The sequence below is a fragment of the Hydra vulgaris genome, chromosome 05 (genome assembly GCF_038396675.1).
Source record: "Hydra vulgaris chromosome 05, alternate assembly HydraT2T_AEP".
NCBI classification, from domain to species: Eukaryota; Metazoa; Cnidaria; class Hydrozoa; order Anthoathecata; family Hydridae; genus Hydra; species Hydra vulgaris.
This window is the reverse complement of record NC_088924.1, coordinates 43589267-43615000: the sequence shown is the minus strand read 5'-3', so window position 1 is coordinate 43615000 and position 25734 is coordinate 43589267. Positions and strand designations below refer to the sequence as shown.

The 25734-nt window shown below is 26.1% G+C and overlaps 1 protein-coding gene across 1 annotated transcript in view; it reads right to left on the bottom strand.

Moving 5' to 3' along the window:
* The window catches only part of LOC136080071 (uncharacterized), a 112716-nt gene that overhangs the window by 16208 nt on the left and 70774 nt on the right, over positions 1–25734 (bottom strand). Inside the window, exons 8-9 of the mRNA XM_065796684.1 lie at positions 24081–24133; positions 12391–12636 (exon numbers count right to left, since the gene is read on the bottom strand). Of these exons, the coding sequence (XP_065652756.1) occupies positions 12391–12636; positions 24081–24133 (299 nt within the window). The remainder of the gene's footprint in view (positions 1–12390; positions 12637–24080; positions 24134–25734) is intronic.

Genomic DNA, 25734 nt, shown 5'->3' with positions numbered 1-25734 from the left:
ACTTCTTTATTGCTTTCATCAAACTTATATTCCTGAGTATTATTGATAAAAAGTTCCGATGTTGAAATTAGATTCAAAATAAGTTAAAAAGTTTTAGATCCTTTTTCCAAAAGTCAAATTTTCTTTTGATAATGATATCATTTGTAAAATATTCTCAAAAGTATTTACTTCAAGTGGTTCAACAAGAAATCTGTCATTACTCATTTGAAGGCACTTTGAAAAATGTCTTACTATTGGATCACTTTGGAAACGGTAAGAACATAAATAGCCTTCAAATAAAGATCTTCAATTAAACTAGAAGTGCTTTGCAGTGTTACAATTAGTGCTTTAAAAGTCTAAGTTGTGAGACAATATCAATCAGTGGAACTGTATAGCAAATTTTGCCACTGTTTAACCCATTGAGCAAATGCACGCAAAAATTGTTGCTTACCATCCCCCATTACTAATGCATTATCAAATTTATGATTTGAGTATTTCATTATAGTGGATTTAATTGGATTTAATTGATTTAGTGGATTTAATTGGATTTAATTGATTAGTGGATTTAATTGATTTAGTGGATTTAATTGGATATTACCCACTATACCACCATCATCATATTACCCACCATACTTGGATATTACCCACTATAAGATAACAAGTTGTAAAAATTCAGATGCTGAATATTGATTAGGAAAAAAACTTTGATTTTCAACTGAAGTTCTTTCATGAAATATATTTATCGCTAGGTTTACATCTAGTTTATTGTTACCTGAATATAATGTCTTTTCTCCTAGTTTTGATGCCTTTCTAAAGTTTGCTGAAATAAGTTTATCTTTTTCATGTACTCTAAGTAACGCCCAAGATTTATCTCCTGCAGACATATTTATACTAAAATTGTAATCAGTGAACTGAAATGGTGGGAAAATAAACTTTTTGGTACTAATTAAAATATTTCTTATATTTTTAAGCAAATGTACTCTGCCATACACCAGATAATTTATATGATCTTTTTAAGTGATGAAGAAGTTTTCCTATAGTTTATTTGATCCATAAGCGCTAAGCAGTTTTGAATAAGCTGACACATTAGTTGGATGGTTATCAGCAATCAATGCGCAAATATTAAAACCTGCAGATCTTAATGTATTTAAAATATCTTCTATTTCATCTTTAATAAACTCTCTAGTGACACTAGTCTCTGGGATAGCTTTAATTACATCAAGGAATTGATTTTTTGAGACCAACAATCACAAACACAATTATTTCTATGTAGAGATTACCTTCAGTATCTTGTCTAAATAATCTACCACTGTGGTATTCACAAGACTGCTGTATATACATTTCATCAAACATGAGAACTCAACAATTGTATATTTGCCTCTCATTTAATAATAGTTTTAATGATTTTATTGAATTAATTCTACCAGATACTAACTTTTTCCATAGTAACATTGATAGTAAAGGAAGTTGTTTCAAAAGAAACGAATGAGCCTGAGATGATGAATACCTTTGAATTAGTGCAAAACGTAATACTTCTAAAGAATATGGAGGATGACCTTTGGATTTGTAAAAGACTTATTTGGACAGTTCCGTAACTAAACAATAAGAATTATCTTTAACAAGGTTTTGCATGTAAGACACCAAGTTATTTAAAATAGATAAACTTGTAAGCTTACAATTGATAACTGTTTTAAACCATTGAGGAAGTGGTAATTGACAAGTTTATAATGCAACTTTATATGCAAATTGTTACCAATGCTTAATGATTCAATAAAAGGAATGGTGTCTACGAAAAAAAAAGGGTAGTATTAAACAAAACTTTCATATCTTTGAAAACTAAACCCATTCGGAGAGTTAGATTCATAAAACATATCAATATTTTTTATTTTATCCATTTCTTGAAATGTATGAATTTCATCTAGAATAGTGGAATCTTCTTCAGTCAGAGGTTTTGCGAAAGTTAAGAACTTTAGGCTTTATTGAAGATCAAATGCAAATTTCATTAGGATAAATGGTTGGAAAAGGGTTTAACTCATGTCTTAAAGTAACTAGTTTACCGTATTTTTAATACTTTGTTCAAAATGATCCAAACATATAACTGAACGTTTAATTGGCTTCCAATTATTTCTGTTAATAAAGTTTATTCATTTTTCTTCTAAACTAGTATCTTTAGGGAAACGAAAAACAGTTTTACTTGCAAAAAAAGAACTAGCTTCACTTTTTTTAGATTTATAGCCAGTTCGACAAATAAAAACTGCATATTTATAATCGCTATCTCCCCAATAAATATAAAATATAACAATCCTATTATAATTGCTAGATTCAATGTTTAATGTTCAACGTCATTTCACTTTCGGTTTTAAAGTAGGTTTAATTAGTTATTAGGCTTTTCTGACTTTGAAAGAGAGTGTTCTAAAAAAAGCGCGTAGTCATTGGAGAAAGATCTATCAAGAGAGTTAAAACTTTTTACCTTTCGGAATTTAGTCACTATATATTATTGCTGAACTTAATACTGCTGTTACCGATTTTTGCGCGTTTGACACAGAGTTTTTAGCATGCTTGACTTTTTAATATTTTCGACCACACGATAAGATATTCTTAAATCTTTACAATCTATTAATATCTGTTTAATCAGTAACAAGATCGAAAACATGATTTTTAACTTCAGTAGTAATGGATAAACCTTATGTTATTTTTAAATTAGTATAGTAACTTTTAAAGTCAAGTAATTTATTTAATTCATGCACTTTAATAATAACAAAGTTCAAGTTTTTGTCAATTGTTTCTAAAGTATATTAATCTGTCATTTTTATTATAAAGTATATTATTCTGAAACTTTTATTTTTAAAAATTAGAAGACGATGATGACTCTAGAAGACGTTACTCTCTTCAAAGGTCAAAAGGTCAAACTCTTGATAAAGCTGGTGTTTATCTCCAAAAGTCTTGCATCTCACACGGTCAACTTTATGTTGCATTTTTAAGAACGAGATCGTTTAATACCTTATTATCAAAAAGTTGCAGAAAATTTGTTTGCTTTATTATATTAAAAACCAGGTCGTTTCGATCGTTTGTTTTTTAAAGTTGATAAACATTCATTACGAGGTATGTCATTGAACAAATATTACAAAAATAAGGTTATATTTGTAAATGTTTCTAATTTATATATTTAGTTAATATTTATGTGTTATTTATTATGTTTTAATGTGTTAAGGTTATATGGATTTGTGAGTGTGTTAATATCTTTTATATATGAAATGATTTTATATAACATAGTATGTTTGTGACGTGTTATAATGTTATGTGTTTATAGTTTGTAAATGGTTATTATGTTGTTTACATGATTTCAAATTGTTATGACTTCGCTAAGTTTACAGCAAGAGTGTTGATCTTGCTAGCCAAGTGATGTACTTTGCTTTAATTTGAATTGATTTTATTGAGAGCAAAAATGTTGTACGTGCCAGTAAAGTGGTGTACTGTCAGGATGAAACACAAATTAAATCTGTATGTAGTTAATGTATTCATAAATGTGTTGGAAAAGTATTGTTGAAAGAATGTGTTTAAAAGAATGTTGAAAAGTTATATAGTTTTTTAATATCTATAAGTTTTTTAATATTTATTACTTTAACTAAACTTCATCAAAAAGGTATATACTTCATTAAATATTTATATAAAGTTACTTTTTAACTAAATTTTGTCAAAAAGATTTATACTCTGTTCCTTTTTGTTAACAACTTGTATTTTGTATTCACTTTTCTTTTTTGTTAACAATTTATACTTTTGTTGATAAATAAGTTTTGCTTAAAAATCGGTTTTCTTTTTTAATAATAGCTCCTCCCCATTCAAACATTTAAAGATTCTATTTTCATTCATTAAATATGTTTAACTTAAGTTTATTGTTTTTTTTATAAAGGTGAGTATACAAAGTGTTATAACAACAGTTTTAGTAACTCTCGTTAAATTTTCAGGAGAGAATACTTCCCCATAATAATTTTTAAATGTTTTACATATATACATACATACATACACACATTTGAATTTTTTTGCATTGTATTATCAACCTTTTTTCTTCATTATAATAAATATAAAAAAAACAAAATAGTTCAAGAAGTTTCAATATTTCCAAAATTCTTCACTTAGAGCAAATCTATGATTTTTTATAGAGGTTTTCTATTATTAGTTTTGTATTTACTTATTTATTATTATTTATTTATTCTAGCATTAAATGCAATTCAAAGTTAAGAAAGAGATTTTTGACGGAGGATTACATTTTACTGTTCAATGCTAGTAGTGTTTGCTGAGCTGACAGGCCTTATAATTTTTTCAATTTGCTTTATTCATGAGTTCTTATCTGTGTAAACTTTGAATACTTTTTAAATTGTTTTTTATTGTTTTTTTGATTAAATAATAACATTTTGTCAATAATTATTAATAACTACCTTAAATATAGAGCATAACTCAGTTATAAAGATTATATCAACTAATTCATAACTTTAGTATAAGTTGTTGATAGAATTATGTTATCTTTACACATTGATATATTATTTTAAAACATGTAATTTAAGTATGACTAAGAGTAGAGGTAGAATAAAGTAGATAATTATATTATGCTCTGCTTTATTTACTTGCTCTTTATTTTAGATAAGTTAAGAAAGAAAACTAAAAGGTTAATCATAAAACAAAAGTTTAACTTTTATTATACTAGGCATCATTATCACACACTCCTTTGATGCTCAGTTATGTCTGATAATTTAATAAGTGAAATCATAAGACTTTGTTGAAATGAAAGAAACCAGGCTTGGCAAGATGAATTGAACTGTTGCCCAAATGAAAGAGATGAGCTTAGGCTAGGTGAGATAAATCGTCATCTAAATGAAAAAGATGAGCCTAGGTGAGCTGAGAAAATTTGTCGTCAAAATAAAAGAGATGAGCCTAGGTGAGCTGAGATAAATTGTAGTAGATATGAAAGATATCAGGCTAGACGAGAACTCAGTAAGAATAAATGCTTCGCATAGCAAGAAATAATATTGCTATAAAAAGTAACTACCTCAGAGAGTTAAACCATGTTTGTTAGTATGGCGGTACGAAGAAGTTTTTGAATAAAACTCATTTTTTATTACATGTATTAGCTCCACTTTCTCCATATCTATCAATTTTGACAGATTTAATGACAGAAAACCATGTTAATCATCCTTTTAATCAAATTTTTTTTAAACACCTAAGGAGTTATATTTCCTCTCAACCTTTTACTTTCTTTGCATCTAAAATAGCTCCTTAGAGTCTCGGGCAAATTTTGCATTGTGTTGGAAATTTAAGTCCTGTAGAAAGTTTTCTACCCACATATTGTCAGTTAAGTATATATAATCCTAATTTAGTAGTGTCATTCAGAATGGAGCAATCTAGTAATGATGGTTGTATAAATAGTTTAATACAAATTTTTATTTTTAAATTATTTTTAGACTTGCTTTTCTAAAAAGAGTTGTTAATTCAAACTTACAGTAATAAATCTTGAAACTTTCACAAAAGAAAAACAACCTCACAAAGTAAGTCTCTTATTTGTTGTCTGTTTAGTCACATTTTTAAATTTTCAAATTAATAAATAGTACATGACAAATTAATATATACTAAGTGTATTTAATTAATAATTTTGCTCCATATTTAGCTCGAATTCCTTCTCTTATAACCAATTTTTGAAAGTTCCTTCATAGCAGAATTTAAGAAATGTTCTAAATGTTGATTGTATTGAGAAAGTTAAAACGAAGTTTGATAATCTTCAACCATTTACTAAAAGCTATATAATAATAAAACAATGTTTCAATTTAAATTACTTTTTTAAGTATTTTTTAATACTCTTCTATCTTGAATAAAATATTTATCGCAATTTTTTTTCAAGTTTATATTTTTATTTTATCTCAAAAATAATATGTTTTTTGTTTCTCAAGTAAATTTCTTTATTTTTTTTCTTTGGAATTATGGTTTTTAATGGATATATTGGCCATTTTTGCTTTGTTTTTTATATTTCCGTATTTTTTTTATATGTGAATAGAAACCATTTATACTTTTATCACCTTTTGTACTAGAAGTTTACATTTAAATTAAGTATCGATTTTTGGCACAAACAACAGCTTTAATAATTTATTTGCCTTATTCGGCAGTAAAAACAGCTTAATTGAATGTATTTGTAAGGAGCTTTTTTACGGAAAAGCTTTCATGAAAAATATCAAACAGATAAAGCTAACTTATTTAAAATAACTAGATCTCTTTGGCCGTTTTTTCTATGTCCAATTTTGCTTTTTAAATAAATCTTAATCAAAGGCTAAAATATTATTATAACCTAAGTTTCCAAAAACATCTGAGGCAATGTTACGCAACAGTCTTATATGTTGAAGATACTTCTATAATTTAAAAAAATATTTAAGCAACTAGATACAATTCTAACGTATAGTAAATTAATTATCAACCAAAATCAAAAAAAAAAGAACTTTCAATTGATTAATTTTTTGCCGTTTACTAAAATAAATTAAAGAATAGAGACCAAATTAAGACCAAGTATAGAAATAGTCGGTTGTGGAACAGACTTACCACAACCCGTATCGTATGGGTCATGACAACTAGGTATAATTTATTACTTTCGAAATATTACATAAAGAATCATATTAAGATCATATTATAATTACATAAATAGTCATCATTAAGATCATATTATTATTGAAGTAAGTATAGAAAGTAGTTTAGCAGTTTATATAAAACATTTTTATTAGATATAAAGTAGAAAAGATCACTCCTTTTAATTTTTTAAATCGTTTACATTTTGTTTGTTTTAGCTTTCCTTTTAGCTTCAATTTTTTTTCGACACTTTTGTTTTTATTGACCTTATATTTTGATTTTTAGATGGAAAAAATGGGAAAGGATGAGGCCTTATTACTTTTTATGCCCTTTTTTTGCAACAAAAAAGTTATACAAATGCTATTTCCATAAAATTGGTTATTACTGCATTTTTTTTTGTTTATATCTCAATTTGATTTTTTGTCTTTAGCTCTGTTCATTACATGGTTTTACAAAAAATATTTTGGAATCCTGATGTACTAACACGAATTTTTTTTAAAAGCTAACATGAAATAATGATGTTTAACAACTGCTACACAATCACAACAGCTTATCTCTAGGTAAATTGATTTTTAATTTTCATACATTTTTCTTTGTATTTTTTATTCATTACATTTTTTCAGATTATTCATATGATGATTTATGAGATTAGTCACATGATGTTTTATGTGATATAGAAAAACAAATTTTTGTTAGTTTTTATGTTTTTTTTTAAAAACATCTATTAATAATTAGTTAAAAGTTCAACGTTACATATCGTCGTTGGCCAGGTAATATCTCACATGTGTAAAAAGCAAAATTTTACAGGAGACTGAAAAAACTATATATTTCAATGAAATGAGGTTTTAAAAGTAAGAGTAAAAAACAAATAACTAACAAATTATAATATAATTTGTTAGTTATTTGTTTTTTACAAATTATAATATAATTTGTTAGTTATTTGTTTTTTACTCTTACTTTTAAAACCTCATTTCATTGAAATATATAGTTTTTTCATTTTAAACTAGTTTCAATGTTTTTTTAAATGTGTTTCTTATTATTCACGTGGTTTTACAAGCAAGGTCTGCAAGCCATTTAAAGCTAATCAATTATTTTTAGCTTTTAAAGAGAGTTAATGTTATTCTTTATTTAATTTGTTTAAATATAATAGTTAAGTTTAGCTAAGCAAGTTTTGTTTTATATTTTAGTGAAATTAGAAAAAGCTGAAAGCTATTTTTTAGAGCAATTGGAAAGAGCTGAAGTGCTTTTCAATTCGCTTTATTGTTTTTTTTTTAATTAGAAGGGTTAATAATGATAAAAATTTTCATACGGTAGAACTGCTACTGGCTTGAGTAAGTTATATTATTTATATTGTCTTATTTTATATTGGTTTTATTTTTTATTAGATGTATATTTTATGTATTTAAGATAGAAAAGTGACTGTAATTTGTTGTCACGTAAGTTTATTTACATAAATGTGCCTATATTTGAGAATACTTCATATTTCTCAGTATATTAGTATTTTTTATATTTAATATAAAGTTTTATATTTAATATTGTGTATTGTAGTCTAGGTTCTTTGTTAAATAAAAGTTTTTGGAGTACATAAGTATTGTTTTATATTTTTGATAAATAACTTATATATGAATTTAATAAAAGAAATGGATTTCAATTAATCTTAAGTTAAAGTATTTGAATAGAAAAAATTACAGTTCGTATGATTCTTTTACATTTATTCATTATTCAGTTGTAACATTTGTAGTATTACTGGTAATATGTTTAATGATAACAGTAAAATTAAACTAGATATTATTAGGCTCAAAGAAGTTGTTAGCGTAAATACTAATTGGCGACATAAAACTAAGTGTTGCTCAAATTAAAGAGATAAAGCTAGGCAAAATTAAATTAGTTGTTGTTAAAACATTAGGAATGCTGCTTAGCAAGCAGAAAACTTTCTCGCCAGAATTCAGTGTCAAGCAGTGTTAATGTCTGTTTATTTGATTTTACTTTAGACACTTTAGAACAATGCTAAGTATGAATTTTACTATTTATAATAACACTTAATAACAGTTTTAAAATTAAATGATTTTAAATTTTTTTATAAATTTAAACATAGTTATGTACCTTTTTTTTTAGTTGCCTTTGTCATCATTTGATTAGTTTCTTTTAGTTAAAATCTCGTTTTAATTTTGTAAATTTAATATGATGTGAAACAGTTTGATGTGAGCAATTTACTATATTAATCATTAGTCAGAGAGATTAATGAATAATATAGTAAATTGAAGAGAGACTAATGATTAATATAGCAAAAAACAGTTAGAGAGAAGCGAGAACTTTACATAATAAAGGTAAAAATAATTTTGTTTACTGCTAACACAATAAAACCATACACTGTTATTTATAGCGTATCTTTTTTCTTTTTTTAATATGCTGCTTCGGAAACACTTTCTTTTTCTCCCCTCTCTCTTAGATGATAGTTAAACAAGAATTAGTACAGGAAACATTGATAAAACTTATTACTGAGCTCTTACATGTTTCTTAATTCCACAATTGATAATGACTGTTTAAAAGGAATATTTTATAAGTTGCTTGCAACTTTATGATATAAGGTAAGTGTGGGTATTAAGGCCCGGCGGGTAATAAGGCCCACTAATCCAAACTTAGGGAAAAAATAAATTGTGAAACTTTTTTTCGACATTAAAATATTAGAGTTATCTGGTTTTATCACTGGCAGCAAAAAAAATCAGCATTTCTTTACCGCGCGTTCAATGTTAGGTGGGCCTTAATACCCATACTTACCTTAATAGTTTAAATTGTTTAACTATAACTATTCCTCGATTGCTCAAATATTGTAATAAATAAAACCTTTTTAGTTCTAGCGTTTTAGTTAATAAAATATCTTATTGATTTGTGGTGTTACTTGCCTTTGTTATAACGTTGTGTAGTCTAGCCCCTTTATAATCTTTTCGTTTTTAATTATTCTTGAGACACATAGTAATGTCTTTAATGTGAGCTTACCAATATCTTATGCCATGCGCTATTGTTACTGTGTTTTGTGCTTATAGAGTTAGGCTGTTATGGCTATCTTTTTTATTTTTTATATTTTCTGTTATATTATTATCTTAATTCTACTAACAATACAATGCAAACTTTTTTTCCATTCACCCTCTGTTAAGTAAATATATTAATTATCAAGTATAATATACTATATATATATATATATATATATATATATATATATATATATATATATATATATATATATATATATATATATATATATATATGTATATATATATATATATATTTATATATATAAATATGAATATATATATATATAACATCCTCTGTTAAACCAATATGTTGCTTATCGAGTTTATAAACAATATATTGGCTTAACAGAGGGTTAATGGAAAAAACGTTTTGCCAATCATAAGCAACCCTTTAAAAATAAAAAGTATTCAAAAAATACCATTTTGTTAAAATACAGTGTATGCTATTAGTTTTTGAATATCAATAATTTTGTATTCATAATTAAAGATAATAAATAAATTTTTTATTCATACTAACATAGTTAGATTTGCACATTTTACAATAAAGAACTCAAATGTTAAAAAAACTCCAATTTGAAAAGATGGACTCAACGCCTTTTAGAAAAGCACTCCATATATATATATATATGTATATATATATATATATATATATATATATATATATATATATATATATATATATATATATATATATATATATATATATATATATATATATATATATACATCATTACAGTTAGTTACATTACAAGGGAGAGATAAATATAATCCAGTATTGAGGAGGCTAATTAATTTGTGGTTACAACCCTTTTTAATTCTGTAACCTTTCTTGTCTTACCGAGATCGGAACAATTGAAATAACTTTCTGTTCAACACAAACTTAGCATATTGTAAATAACAAGAAAATTCCACTTAATCGAAATGAAACTTAAAATTGCAATTCAACAATATGAAAAATGACTCAGGCAAAGAGCAGAGTGACTGTTACAAAGATATTGAAAAATCGAGGAATTGGTTCTTATGCTGCTAAACGTACGCCATTTTAAAAGTCACAGATTGCATTGCAAGATAAAAATAGTGTTTAGAGATTGAATCCGAATTGTATACAAGTATGAAAGTAATATTCAAAATTTTATTCGTAAATCAAGAATACACGTGAAACGGTTGAAATCAAGAATACACGTGAAACGGTTGAAATCAAGAATACACGTGAAACGGTTGAAATTAAGAATACATGTGAAACGGTTGAAATCAAGAATACACGTGAAACGGTTGAAATCAAGAATACACGTGAAACAGTTGAAATCAAGAATACACGTGAAACGGTTGAAATCAAGAATAGACGTGAAACGGTTGAAATGCAAAAAGTATGATAGTCACTTATATGAACAGCATATGCATACTGGGGTTGCTAGGTAGGCATTTGGGAATGTGTTTTGCATAAAGGAACTGTGTCAATAAAGATATGCAACGGCTAAACGAATTAGTTTTTGTACAAAAGCATCCTGAAAATGTGCTTAAAACCGTCAATGACAAAATTCTATTAAAGGTTTTGTAACTTTAAGTATCAATAAGTAAGAGCACCTTGCCACACTGCCTAGAAAATCAAAAAATATTTACCATCCCAAAAAATACCATTACTCCCATGGTGTACCATGATTTAGGTCCAATTGAAAACACTTAAACTTGAATAGATCTTGAAATAGGCAAGGTTAAAATCAGAAGCAAAACACATTTGAAGGAAATTTTTGGTTCTCAGTTTTAAAAGAACTTTGCATAAAACTGATAGATTCGATGCCCAGGCAAATATGTGTTTTAAAGTCAAGAGTGCCTATTTTAAGTACTGTAAAACATTGCTTTTTACTGTAAATGCTGGATTAGTCTAAACTTAGTAATATTTTACCTTTTTTTTTCTTGAGGTTTTATTTTTATTTTTTCAAATTTATATATTTATATATATAAATTAAAAAAAAAATAAAATACTTGCGGTTTTATCATTTTAAATTCATATATATATATATATATATACATATATATATATATATATATATATATATATATATATATATATATATATATATACATACATATATATATATATATATATATATATATATATATATATACATATATATATATATATATATATATATATATATATATATATATATATATATACATACATATATATATATATATATACATATATATATATATATATATATATATATATATATATATATATATATATATATATATATATATATATATAGTTTTTGAACAATTACAAATTAGTTCAAAGGAATATTTTACAAGAGAGGCACTATTAATTTTTTGTGTGTGTTTATTAGCAAAATTGCCAAAAAGTTAAAGTTAAAAAAATCAATAAGCAGGTAATTAAAGAAAAAATTATTTAAATACAAATACTAACACATGAAATAAAACACAAGATTATATATACATATACATATATATAAATATATATATATATATATATATATATATATATATACATATGTATATACATATATATATATATATATATATATATATATATATATATATATATATATATATATATATATATGTATATATATATATATATATATACATATATATATATATATATATATATATATATATACATATATATATATATATTTATATATATGTATATATATATTTATATTTATATTTATATTTATATATATATAAGAGCAGTATTATAAAAAATTTTATAGAAATATAAAAATTTAAAAAGAATTGCCTAACATACTTTTGTAAGGGACACCATTGTATACTCCAATTTGTGTATCACAACAAAAATATTTTGAATCTTTAGTTTTACTTATTGGTAAAGTTATTGATGGTAATTGCAGAACATTTGATTTTGTATCAGGTAATCGTACTGCAATTTTATCTAAATAATTATATCTCAAAACATTTCCAAACTTATCTTGAAAATAAATATTTTGTGTCATGTTGTCAAAGCATATAGGCTCAATAAAAAGAGCAGAGAGTCCTAAAGAAAAAGATAAATATATTCCTACAAAGCATTTATTATATTTTTATGTATTTAACTCCTTACATAAGGTAAATAACAATGGTTCGTGTATGCATAAAAAAAGAAAATATAAAGATCCTAGTTTTATACAAAAATGTGCTAAAACACAAAAATGTGAAATATTGTCCTGTGGGAAATTAAAGGTCTTATGGAAAAAAGAGCCAAATCAGTGTTGATCCATTGATTGGGCTATCGATTTGAATATTCAACAGCTTCGAGAAAACAATGAACATCATCAGATCATAGCTGCAGCAGTGCTTAATTTATCTGATTTGATGATTATTATATGATTATCTTTTTTGTTTGTTATTATTGTTTTTGTTTATTATTGTTTCTTTTTTTTAACTTTGTCCCTCCTCATAAACAGACTTGACTTTGCATTGAAGATTTTTGTATTTTTTTTTATCGCAAATGTTTGGAAATACCTAGTTTTTGGCAACGGCAAAATTATTCTAACGAAATATCAAAAAGTAACTTTATGTAACAGTGTATTTGTTATGGTAGTAATCAAGATATCTGATTAAATTATTCGTTTACATATTTTTTTAAACTTTTTATTTGGAGAAGTTATTTTTACTTTTTACTGGATATTCAATTAACAAAACTATCAGGTTATTGTTCAAAGGACAAATTAGTTGATAGTAACTGCATTAAACATAAATTAATGATATACATTAACAATGCTATCATTAACAATGAAACTTTTTTAACCTTAAAACCATAGTTTATAAAATTTTTTTATAAAAAAAGAAAAATGGTTAACAGGAATGAAATAGAAACGTTAAATAGATTTTATGGTGATAAAGTATTAGAAATGCGAAATCAAATTATCAAACTAAAATCTGAGAATTAAGACTAAAGAAATAGAGTGAAAATTATTAGGAAGCCATTGCAAATTAAAATGGAAATAAGACTATTTAGTTACTTGTTTAATTCCATTCAAAATTCAGATTAAATCAAAAATAACATATTTAACATGTTAAAGTTGAAAACAAGCTAGTTAGAAAAAGCGAGCAAATTATACTTATTTTTGAAACAAAAGTTATGGAAGGAAACGAAGACAAAAATGTTGTAGATGGTATTCTTCATGAAATTGGAGCTAATCTAAATATAGCTTAAATAAGAAGATTTAAAAACTCAGATGCACATAAAAGTACACCAATTTTGGTAGAGCTTTCCTCAAAAGAAGAACAAGTGGAAGTATTGAAATAATGTAAAAACCTAAGAAATTCTGAAATCACAGGAATATTTATTGGTCCAGACTTGACACTTAGTGAGCGAACAGTAACTTATGCCCTAATAGAGAAAAGAAATAAACTAAATGATGGTTGAAAAATATAAGAAGTAGTTGATTTTAGATTTTTAATAAAAAGTTGTTAAGAAGAAGACCATACCATGCAAACATGAAGACCAAAGTGGCCTCTATTACTAGAGGTTGGTCTGTACTGCTACTTCCAATTCGCAATAACCCTTTGTGGTCCAATGTCCCGCGTGACGGGACATCATGAAGTTGTCGCTGCGGTCTAAGGTCCCGTGCCACGGGACATCTACTAAGTTGATGCTTATACAAAAAAAATTATCTTTTTAAGCTAACTTGGACAATTTACTAGGTTCAATTGGTAATATTACTGCGTGTTTTAAACTTAGTGCTTTTCAGTAACATTTTTTAATCGTTTAACCTTACTTATACTCTTAGATATCTTTATAAAAATTTATTTGCAAATGGCAAGGAAACGTTATACAGCTGAAGAAGTATTGAAGGGATTGGATGAAAAAAGTACTGAAAGCAACAGTGAATACACTTTTAGTGAATCTGAGACTGAATTTTTAGAGATGTCAGAGTCAGAGGAAGATATTGAACTAAATGAAATTGATAATATGGACCTGCTTTGAACATAGGATAGACAAAAGTAGTGCAAGATACTCCAGGATTTGAAGCACTGCCATTCACTGTAGCAAATGTAGGCCTTCAGCATTTAATAAACTTAACACGTGAACTAGATTTTTTCAAGTTATTTTTTTTCTGATGAGTTACTTGCAGATATTGAAACCAAAGACACTTGAAGAAATTCATGCTTACTTTGGTATTAATTTGAATATGGCTCTGAATGAAATATCAAAAATAAAATGTTATTTTTCTTGTGATTGGCTGAACTACATGCCATTTTTTTCAGCAATTTCTTCTTGAACTCAATTTTTTCAGATAATTGGATGCTGCACGTATCCCCACAATCAAATTCATCTAATGAATTGAATAGACCTACAAGGAAAGTGCATCGTGTTGTATCAGAAATGAAAAGTTCCTGTTCTAGAAATTTTGTCCCATCTCGTAACATTGCAATTGATGAAAGTACTACTGGATTCAAAGATAGAGTTGCATTTCGCATGTACAATCCATATAAACCCACAAAGTGGGGCATTCGTGTTTTTGTCTTAGCCGATAGTGAAACAGGTTATATTAGTTTCTTCGAACCGTATTATGGTAATTGCACCACTGAAAGTTTGGCAAGATCTATGATGCAGTTTACAAGTTGAATTGTGTTGCATTTGTGTGATGAGCTTTTAGAGGCTGCCCAAGGAAGTGGTTATCACTTATTGACTGACAGATTATATACTAGTTTTCCTCTTGCACAAGAGCTCCTCAATATAAACATACAAACTACACGGAAAATAAATAAAAATAGAAAACAGTTACATGAAGATATAAAAACTCAAATTAAAGAACCACAAAGTTTCTGCATATGTACACTCTTCCAATGTTATAGTTATGGCATGGCAAGACAGGCGACATATTTTGATCCTGAATACTTCCCATAATTCAACAACTGAAGTTGTAAAACTAAGAACAAAACAAGGTATTGTAGACATTGATAAACCAACTGTTATTGTAAATTATTTGAAACATATGGGAGCTGTTGACAGAGCTCATCACTATTGTTCCAGCTACTCATTTCTACGCAAGTCTTTAAAATGGTGGAGAAAAATATTTCTCTGGTTGTTGGAAGTTGCAGTTGTAAACAGTTATATATTATTCAATAAATTTTGTGAAGGCAATGGTAAAAACAAACTTTGACACCTAACATACAGACAAAACCTCATTGAGCAATTAGTACGAGCATGTCATAACATTCAAGAACAAAAAGGAAGGCGATCATCATTAGATGACAATGAACACCTCAACCAAAAGTCACATTTTATTGCAATAGTTCCAAGTAATAATGCCAAAGACTGTTTAGTTTGAAGACAGAAAAAGTCTTTAGACAGAAAAACACAGGGTGCCAGAAAAAATCTGTATACTAGTGTAAACCCTGCACTAAAAAACCAGGACTACACCCTACTGATTGTTTTGAACTTTACCATACACAGGCTGACTTTCGTGTAAAATGGGATATCCAAAGTCAATATTGTAACTTACTTGTGAATAAAAACAAGTGTCTACAGATTTTACTTTTTTCTTCCTTGTTTAGTGCTTGCAGTTAGCTCATAGTGTTTTGTGGCAGAATAAAATCAAACAATTTAGTGCTACACTCAAAACCTATTTTTTATGAAAAATTAAGAGAAGACATGGGTCAAACATATTTTTTCTGTTATATTTAAGGTCAATAAGTAAAAAAAAATTGGACCTGATAGGCATAAAAAATTTTTTTTTTAAAGACCTCAAAGGGCTAAATTAACGAATCTATATGAAAAATCAAGTAAGCTGAATTTTATGTACACCAACTCTTGCTCATTGAACAACAAAATATATGGTTAAATGGGGCAAGTTGGCTAGTAAGGCATGATTATTCCACAAAAGAGTTTATAAAAAATATCCATGATTACTTTCTTCACCAGCTTATTGACAAACCAACATTTTATAGAAGCTCTGCAAATGAAGTAAAAATTCTGGATTTAATTATAGCAAACGACGAAACTAAATTTTTAGAAATAAATATGAAACCTCATTAAGGCAAAACAAAGCAAGGTCATTTTAAACTAATGTAGTATCACTATATTAATATATATGTTAAAGTTTTTAATAATAGAAGATATAATTGTTTAAGAGGAGATTATAATGCCTTTAACAGGTTTATTGAAAATAAAAAGCGGAGTAGCTTGTTTTTAAAATGTGAGATTAACAAACGTTTTTAAGTCTTGTCGAGAATATACAATGACAATTGTTTAAAATTTGCTAAGAAAAGAAAGGTAGTAGGACCTATTCATGAACCGACGACAAAACATATTGGAAGGCGGATTTTTCACAACTTTCTGGTCAACAATTTTACTATGAGGACAACAATAAACCTGTCAATAATACATTTAAACACATTCGGCGAAAAAATATTTGCATCCAAGTTCCTTGCGTGGCAAGCAATTTGTAGCTGTGGTATACAGTCCTCTTGTTTTGTCACTGAGAAGACCTTGACTACCGATCTCTCGATCGAAGAATGCCTTCAAAATATATTTTTTCCATTTATGAAAAAATATAAATACTGGTGTCTCTTTTTTGCCAGATCTTGCTGCTTCTCACTATTTTAAAAAAGTTCCACAGTGGTGCAAAGTTAATGTAAAAATTGTTCCTAAAGATGCGAATCACCCAAGTTGTCCTGAAGAACGCAAGATTTTTGGGCAATAGTTAAAGGAGTTTTTGTAAGAAAGATGAAGTAACAAAAAATATAAAGGACTTTCAAAAAAAGTGGAATAAAGCCACTAATAAGGTGAAAAAAGATAAAATCTGCAAAAAGACGTCACCCACTTGCTTTAAAGTTCGATTTCTCGCCAAATAGCCGAGCAAGCCCCTTAAAAATAAGTTGAAACCCTTATTGATGTAAACGCATTTAATAAAAAATATGAAGCATTTATGGTTTTAGAGAGATCTCAATTTAAAGTTGAACGGATTTTTCCTTGTCCACTCGGTATATTCATTCAGGAGAAAGTTAAAAATATACGCATAAGTCATATGGCTACAATCATGTCATAAGATAGAGTATAAGCCTAAAAAATTTTAATATTTTAACAGACTGCTGCAAGTATTAAATTAAATTTTAATGCATAATTTTAAATTTTACCACAGATAATTACCATAACTACACAAAAGTAATTAAAAATTTGCACTGCCTATCTGAAGGAATTCAAATTAAACACATTAAAGTTTTCAAAATTTTTTATATTATTAGAACTTTTAGCGACTATTGGGTACAATAGCTTAAAAAATCCTTAAAATTATTTAAAATGACCTGCAAAAATAGATTATATGGGTGAAAAACTATTACGGTAGCGATAGCTTTATTAAATAGATGAATCTATTTTAGGCTTAATAATTGACTTTCGCATACCTTGAGATAACTATTTTTCTTTCCCCATTTCTTAAATTTTATATAAATTCAAACATAAGACACTATTACATATTCAAATATAAATAATGCATTCATAAGCAAGAAAATATGAATAATAAGTTTTGAATTTTAATTAACTGTTTTTAGATGATAACAGATGATATATATGCATATATATTAACATTTATATTAACATATATATATATATATATATATATATATATATATATATATATATATATATATATATATATATATATATATATATATATATATATATATATTGTGACATTTTTTTAAAGATTTTTTTTCTATCATTTTATAAATGTCTTATCTCACCACGTTTTCATTTTTAAATTTTTCAAACCATATTTACTATCATCTCTATCTCTAAGATCAACAGCAGCTTTGTTTAGAATGACACTTTTCACTTTTGCTCAACATCTAGTGAAATATCACTCATCGTAGCCATTTTAGCAACGTTACCAGCATATACATCTATTGGAACTTCTGCTAGTACTTTACTATTAAATTTTGGTGGTTATTTATGGTAATTGCCATAAGGCTCAAAAGTTAAATTAAAAAATGAATCGATGCTTGTATTAGAACTGAGGTCATTTTTATAATTAGACTCCATTGATTGCAATTTCTTTAACATTTTTTTCTTTCCGTTACTTTCTGTGGCCATAAAAGAGAAAAAATTTTAAGCTTAAATGAACTAATTATTAATAATAATAATATCTTTTAAAAATTTTTTAGTTGTAAAGTATCATTTCTACTAAACTTAATATCCTCTGTCCTTAAAATGATCTATTTTACTCCGACCAAATCTTCCACAAATATCAAACCCTCAAGCTTATCTGTAGCGGATCTTTTATTATTTCCTTATTTTTTATGTCATATGTTTTTCTAATCTGTTATGCTGAGAGGACTGTTTTAATGGTTTATTAGGTTTGCTAAATGTTAACAGAGCTCCGTTTTTTGTTAATCTTCAGACCAGAATAATGTTTGCTAACTTTTTGAGAACGTGTTTTAGTTTAGTGTCACTAACAATATCAAACCTCATCTTTATCTAAGGCTGCTAAACCTTCTTTAAAGTATACTTACAGTTTAGTTATAACTAAATTAATCTTTTTGCAAGTTTTAGGCAGTTAAGATAGCAGGTAAACTTGATGTAGTAAAATATCCATGCTTGTTAGAAGTTGAGTCTCTAAATACAAGTTTTTGTATAGAGATCATTTAGATTTAATTATTTTTCTCTTTCTTTTTCCTCTATCTTTTTTCTTGTCAAAATGTAAATATATTCAAATAAGTTTCTTAAAAAGTAGAAGTTACCAAAATTTTCCTGATTTTATAACAAACAATTTCTTTTTTGATTAGATCTCAGCTTACGCTTTTTGCCCAATTCACATGGCTTTCCTATTCCCTTGTACATTTTCATGTACACTTCACATGGCTTTCCTATTCCCTTGTACATTTTCATGTACAATTTATTACTATTTATCATTATTTATAAATAATAATTATATTTAAACAATCAACTTAAAATTTAATATATACAAATCTATTTAAAGCAACACTGTACTGCCTAATATATAGTTTGTTAAGGTACTTTAAAAAGTATATTTTTATATTGTAAGTAGGATAAATATGGTCTTTTATAAAATATTTTAAAATTGAAGTGGTAACAATAAAATTTTATTGTTTTGTTTTATTCAAAATTTTTATTAAACGCACATTAAACTTAATATAAGGTCTCTTAAATCATTAAAATAATAATGTATATATATATATATATATATATATATATATATATATATATATATATATATATATATATATATATATATTATATATATATATATAATTATGTTAAGTAATAAGATTTGGTTACTCGAACTAGAGAAAGTAACTCATTTAAGAATTGACCATGATAATATTTGTAGAAAAAAGCAGTGCTTGCAGAGTCTTGTAGATTTTAAATCCAAACTTGAAATCTACAAGCCACTGCGAGCCCCAAACTGTTACAGAAGAGAGATTAGATTAAAGATCAGCTTCTTGTTTTAAGCAATCAAAAAGTCTTTTTTGTCAAGACAAGAGTATATAGTTGATTTATCAGCAAATATAGCCACTTTAAATGTTAAATCTTTATGAAGATGGTTTATGTAGATAAGAAACAATACAGGAGATAAAAAGATATAACCTTTCGGTACCGTTGAAGTTACTAGAAAAAAAGAGGAGTGTAGGTCTTGCAAAGCAACTTTAATACTGCAGTTAAAAAGATATGATTTATTATTCTCAAAATCTTTATACAAAGAAACTAATAATTAAGTGAAGTATAATTGTAGAATAAGTATTGCTAGGGTGATCAAAGTTTTATCTTCACTTTTTTTAAAATTGAAACAACTGATAATTGTTAATAGTTAAATAATAGTTTAGAATTGAAGGGAGTTAGAGAACACTTTTTAAAACTAAGATGGAAATCTTGTCTGAACCAAAACTGTTGTTGTGTTTAATTGAGAACTAACTATTGCATTTATAGCCAGAGTGATTTGGATCAATTACAGCCAGAGTGATTTAAACAAAAGATTAATCTGTTTAACTGGCATGATAGAGAGAGTTTGGCCATTAGATTTAAGAGTCAATTTGCTCTATTCTAGGGAGAAGTAAAAAGTTCAAAATCATAAACTAGAGATTAAATGTTAGACTTACTTTAGTTAATGACAATTAAAAGTATAAAGATTTTCCACAAGTATTAGAGATGTATTAAAATAATTACTTACCTTAGTTAATGATGCTATTAAATTTTTCCAATAGTCTCTACAACCTAACATCTGAGGTGAGACACAAGATTTTGTGAAATGAAAAAAATGGAACTTAAAATCTTACAGGACTTTTTTTCATTGGCTTGTTATGATATTTAGAAGGATATTTTTTCTAAAAAGAGATGTTTTTGTAAAAAAGAAAAAAAAATTTACTCCGATTTATGAAGCAACTGCTAGAAATGGCGAAAAATGTGAAATAGAATGAGACTTTACTTAAAAGTTAAAAGAAGTAATGAAAGCTTCCGATTTTTTATTACGGAAGGAATAAAAGCTTCTAAGATTCGTATTTATGCATACGTAAGTGAATCTATATGGATGTAAACATATGTTTTCTATTTAAATAGATGCTGGCATACAATATCTTTACATATTTGTATAAAATTTAGTATTTATATTTTTTAGTATGATCAGATAGATGTGTGGTCTGACTCTAATGTATATAAAAAAAATCAAACAACTTTATATATATATATATATATATATATATATATATATATATATATATATATATATATATATATATATATATATATATATATATATATATATATATATATATATATATATATATATATATATATATATATATATATATATATATATAATGCATCATGAATTTTATATTAAAAAAATATACTTTTGGATGTATAAATGTTTATGCTGCCCCGGTCAGACACCCAGCCCCGGTTACTTTTTTTTAAAGTAATTTTCAGTAGATAGTGCTCAATACAAAAGTAGAGCAAATATACAGTATGCAAAATAAAAAAAATTAAAAAAAAAATCTTACACTAAAAAAAAAATCATAATTTTAAAGATTGAATCAAAAAGATGAGTTTTCCGTTAAAATTTTTCTTTGAGATATCTTGTTAAGTAATGTTTTAAGAATTTATTTGTGTTTTGGTGAATTAATTGCTTTTCAAACCTATTGAAATTTACACAATTGATCTAATAAGTACTCACTGTAATGTTGCGATCTTCTTAAATTTTTAAAACTAGTTTAGATACCAAAACAAATCTATTTTTCTTCACATTAATGATGATATTTCGATCAATTGCACTGGTAGCCTTGAGTTTCCATCCTTTGCCAGCCACACTAGCAATAGTTCTAATCAGATTCTTAGCAATTGAGGAAGCAAAGGTATACTTTGACACAAATAACGTCAATGTTTTAAAATGATCGTCTCAAAGTATGGACTTAAATCCAATAAAAAGTTTGTAGTATATTTTGGACAGAAAAATTGGCGACCGAGCATTTAGATGCAAACACAACTGCAAAGAAGCTATAATAAGCGCATGGGATAATATAACAACAGAAGAGACCCAATATTTGGTCAATTCAATGTCAAAATCTCTAGCTGAGGCCATCAAGGTCAAAGGAGGCCTCACTCAATATTAATTTCCATGTTATTTAATCAGCTTAACATTTTTTTTGAACTGTACGATTATTTCTTTTGCAGTCAATTTTATGCACCATTAGATCAATTATGTAAAATTCAATAGGTTTGAAAAGCAATTAATTCATCGATACGCAAATAAATTCTTAAACAATATTTGATAACATACAAAAAAAAAAAAAAAAAAACTAAGAATTTAACGGAAAACTCATTTTCTTGATGCAATCTTTAAAGTTATGATTCTTTTTTAAGTGTACAATAACTTTTTTTGCATACTGCATATTATATTAGTATAGTAATAAAATAATTAAAATTACATTTACAACAAGACTCAGTGTTTGATGCTTTATGCAATCATCAGACGTTACAAACAACCATAACAATAAAAAATTATATAAAAATATAAAAAAATCAGTTATAGTGATAGCTTAGATGACGTTAAAGTTGCAGATAGCAAATTCGCATTCGTGGTGACATTTTGATATTAGTTGATTTCGGTTATTTAATAGTTTCAAAGATTACGTAATGATATGATTTTTTTTGGTTAAACAAAGGTTACACAACTTTTCTTCAGGTTTTAATGGCTCCGCCCTATCAATAATATTCCACGTAATAATAAGATTTGAAAATCTTTTTTTTCACTTTCCAGACATGTTTAGAAAGTTCTGAGGTAATAGCTTAACTTTCGTATTAAAAGGAAATTTTATATTTGTTCCAGCAATCTTTGTAAGTGTGCTCCGTTAAACCAATATAATTGAAACCACTATCTTGCCGTGATGCTTTTACATTACAGACGAAAACTATATTTTTACTAAGACACATACCTTGCAAATGACATTGTGAAGGTTGCCGATAAAATTCCTAATAAAAATTTGCGAAACTTCTGCGTTTTTGGTAAATGCTTTTCTATTAGATTTAGAAAACTTTTTGCAATAATGGTTTTTACATTTCGCGAAAACAACGGATCAAACCAAATGATGATTTGCGATCTTGATTTTGTTTTCGTTAAGGCAAGTCATTTTTTTGTTATACTAACATGCTGCCAATGCATTGTTGTAAAACAGTGTTGCTTTATTGAAAACTTCCTTGCTAGTTGAAATAGTATAGCTGGTATGGACTTAATATTAGTAGGGAGTTGATTAAAGTTTACGTTGTTGTATAATGGGTGGTCACCTGGTTTACTGTATCGCTAGAAAGTATCAAAAACTTGTTATCTGCTACTTTAACTATGAAGCATGTTGATATATATTATTGCAATAATAGAGTTTCATGCTTTATATATATATATATATATATATATATATATATATATATATCAATATATATATATATATATTTATATAAATATATATATATATATATATATATATATATATATATATATATATATATATATATATATGTATATACTATATATATATATATATATATATATATATATATATATATATATATATATATATATATATATATATGTATATATATATGTATATATATATCTATGTTTATATATATATATATCTATATATATATACATTTATATATATGTATATATATATATGTATATATATATATATATATATATATATATATATATATATATATATATATATATGTTATATGTTATATATATATATATATATGTTATGTATATATATATATATATATATGTATATATATATATATATATATATATATATATATATATATATATATATATATATACATATATATATATATATATATATATATACTTACATGCCTAATATTTTGTAAAAACATCTCGTCAATAAAATAAACATTAATAAATACATATAAATAGTAGTAAAATATTAACCTTAAAAATAAATTAGAAAAAAAGGTTTTACTTGTTAATGTAGTCACTCCTTCAAGCGTATAGAATCCACAGTAGTTTTTTGTTCTAAACAATATAATTAATTTCTTATTTTCTTCTCTTTCAAAGAAAACATTTATATGTTTTACAGTAGATACAATACTTTTTATTATGATTTGATTTTATATATTTAAATATTAAAAGATGCACAATTTAAAAATTTTTTGTTGATAGACATTGTGTGAAATGAAATAAAAATCATTATTATTCTTACAACTTAATAATTCTTTCCTTTCAAGGTAGGTTAGGCTTCAAACTTAGAATTATTAAATAGCAAACCTATTTTTTTAACTTTTAGTAAAAAATCTAAGAACTGTTACAGCAACATGTTACATTGTTTTTTATTTTAACATTTTAAACTTTCAGTGAAAGATCCAGAAAATGCTACAGATCTTAAACGGTCTGTCTTGTTTGATTTTATTTGAGTGCCGCTTTGGAGAGTTGTACAACATGGGGCATGGTATTGTTTTGAAGGAGTATATATCTCCGGTTACAATTCGATACAAAAAGCGCTGTTTCTGAACTTTATTGGTAATGGTAAGCAGTATGTTGAGAAGCAATTTAAAGGCGTTATTCTTTAGGGAAAAAAAAAGAAGATATAAGCTGTTTTGTTGATGAGATCGTTTGTTGATAAGGTCTGTATTTTTGATAAAATATAAGTTGATTTGTTGATGAGATACAAGCTTTTTTTGAAAGAAATTAAAATTTTTGAAAGAGTATAAAAATCCCTTAAAAACCTTATGGTAGTATAAATAATAAAATGATAATAGTAACTTGATAATACAATTGAAAAATCTATTAAACCATATTTACCTAGAAAATTTTTATATTTGTTACATTAATTTAGACGGCGTTTTTATGAAAAGCTAGAAATGCCGCATAAAAAAGCAGCAGGAAATGCCGCTTTATTGGCTAAGGTCTAAATCAGACTATAAGATTGTAAATGTATGTACTGAAGCCCCAGACAGCAGAAGTTTTTAGTGTGACATTAGAGCCCGTATCTAAACACATATTCATAAATAAACGTATTTCTGAAGTTTGACCTTCGTCGTTTCTTTGTTTTTTTGGATGTGTGGCATGGAGTCCCATCAAAGGTAAACATCCTGCAATCAGGGTTATGTTGATATTATTAAGTTAGGCTCCTTTTAACAAAAATCAGATCTTAAATGGATAAAAAATTAGGCCTGTTTTGTCAGTCTGAAAATATAACAGCAAAAATCTTTGTCTTTTCAAAGAAAAGCAAGGATAAGCTTGCATCTGGAACTTTTTTGTTATGTTAGCTGCAGTGAGTAATGGTTTAGCAGTTCAAGCCAATGATATAGTTCCAAATCATCTTTTAAAAGTGTTCTCAATGTTTTGTTATTCATGCTTATCTTCTTGTAGATCTTAATAAATAATCTCACAGGTTTCTAACAAGCTTGCTTGAACAGCTGTTATTGTTGTTGGTTTTCTTTTAGATTTTGATCTTCTAGTCTTTTTTTCTTTCTACATTTTTTACTTTCTGATCACAAGTCTAAAAACAAGCTTGAACACAAAAAAATGTTGCTCTTTACAAACCCATAGCTTGGGGAACTTGATTGGGTGGAATTCCAACAATATGAAGCTCAATAACTTGTTCTTCAGAATTC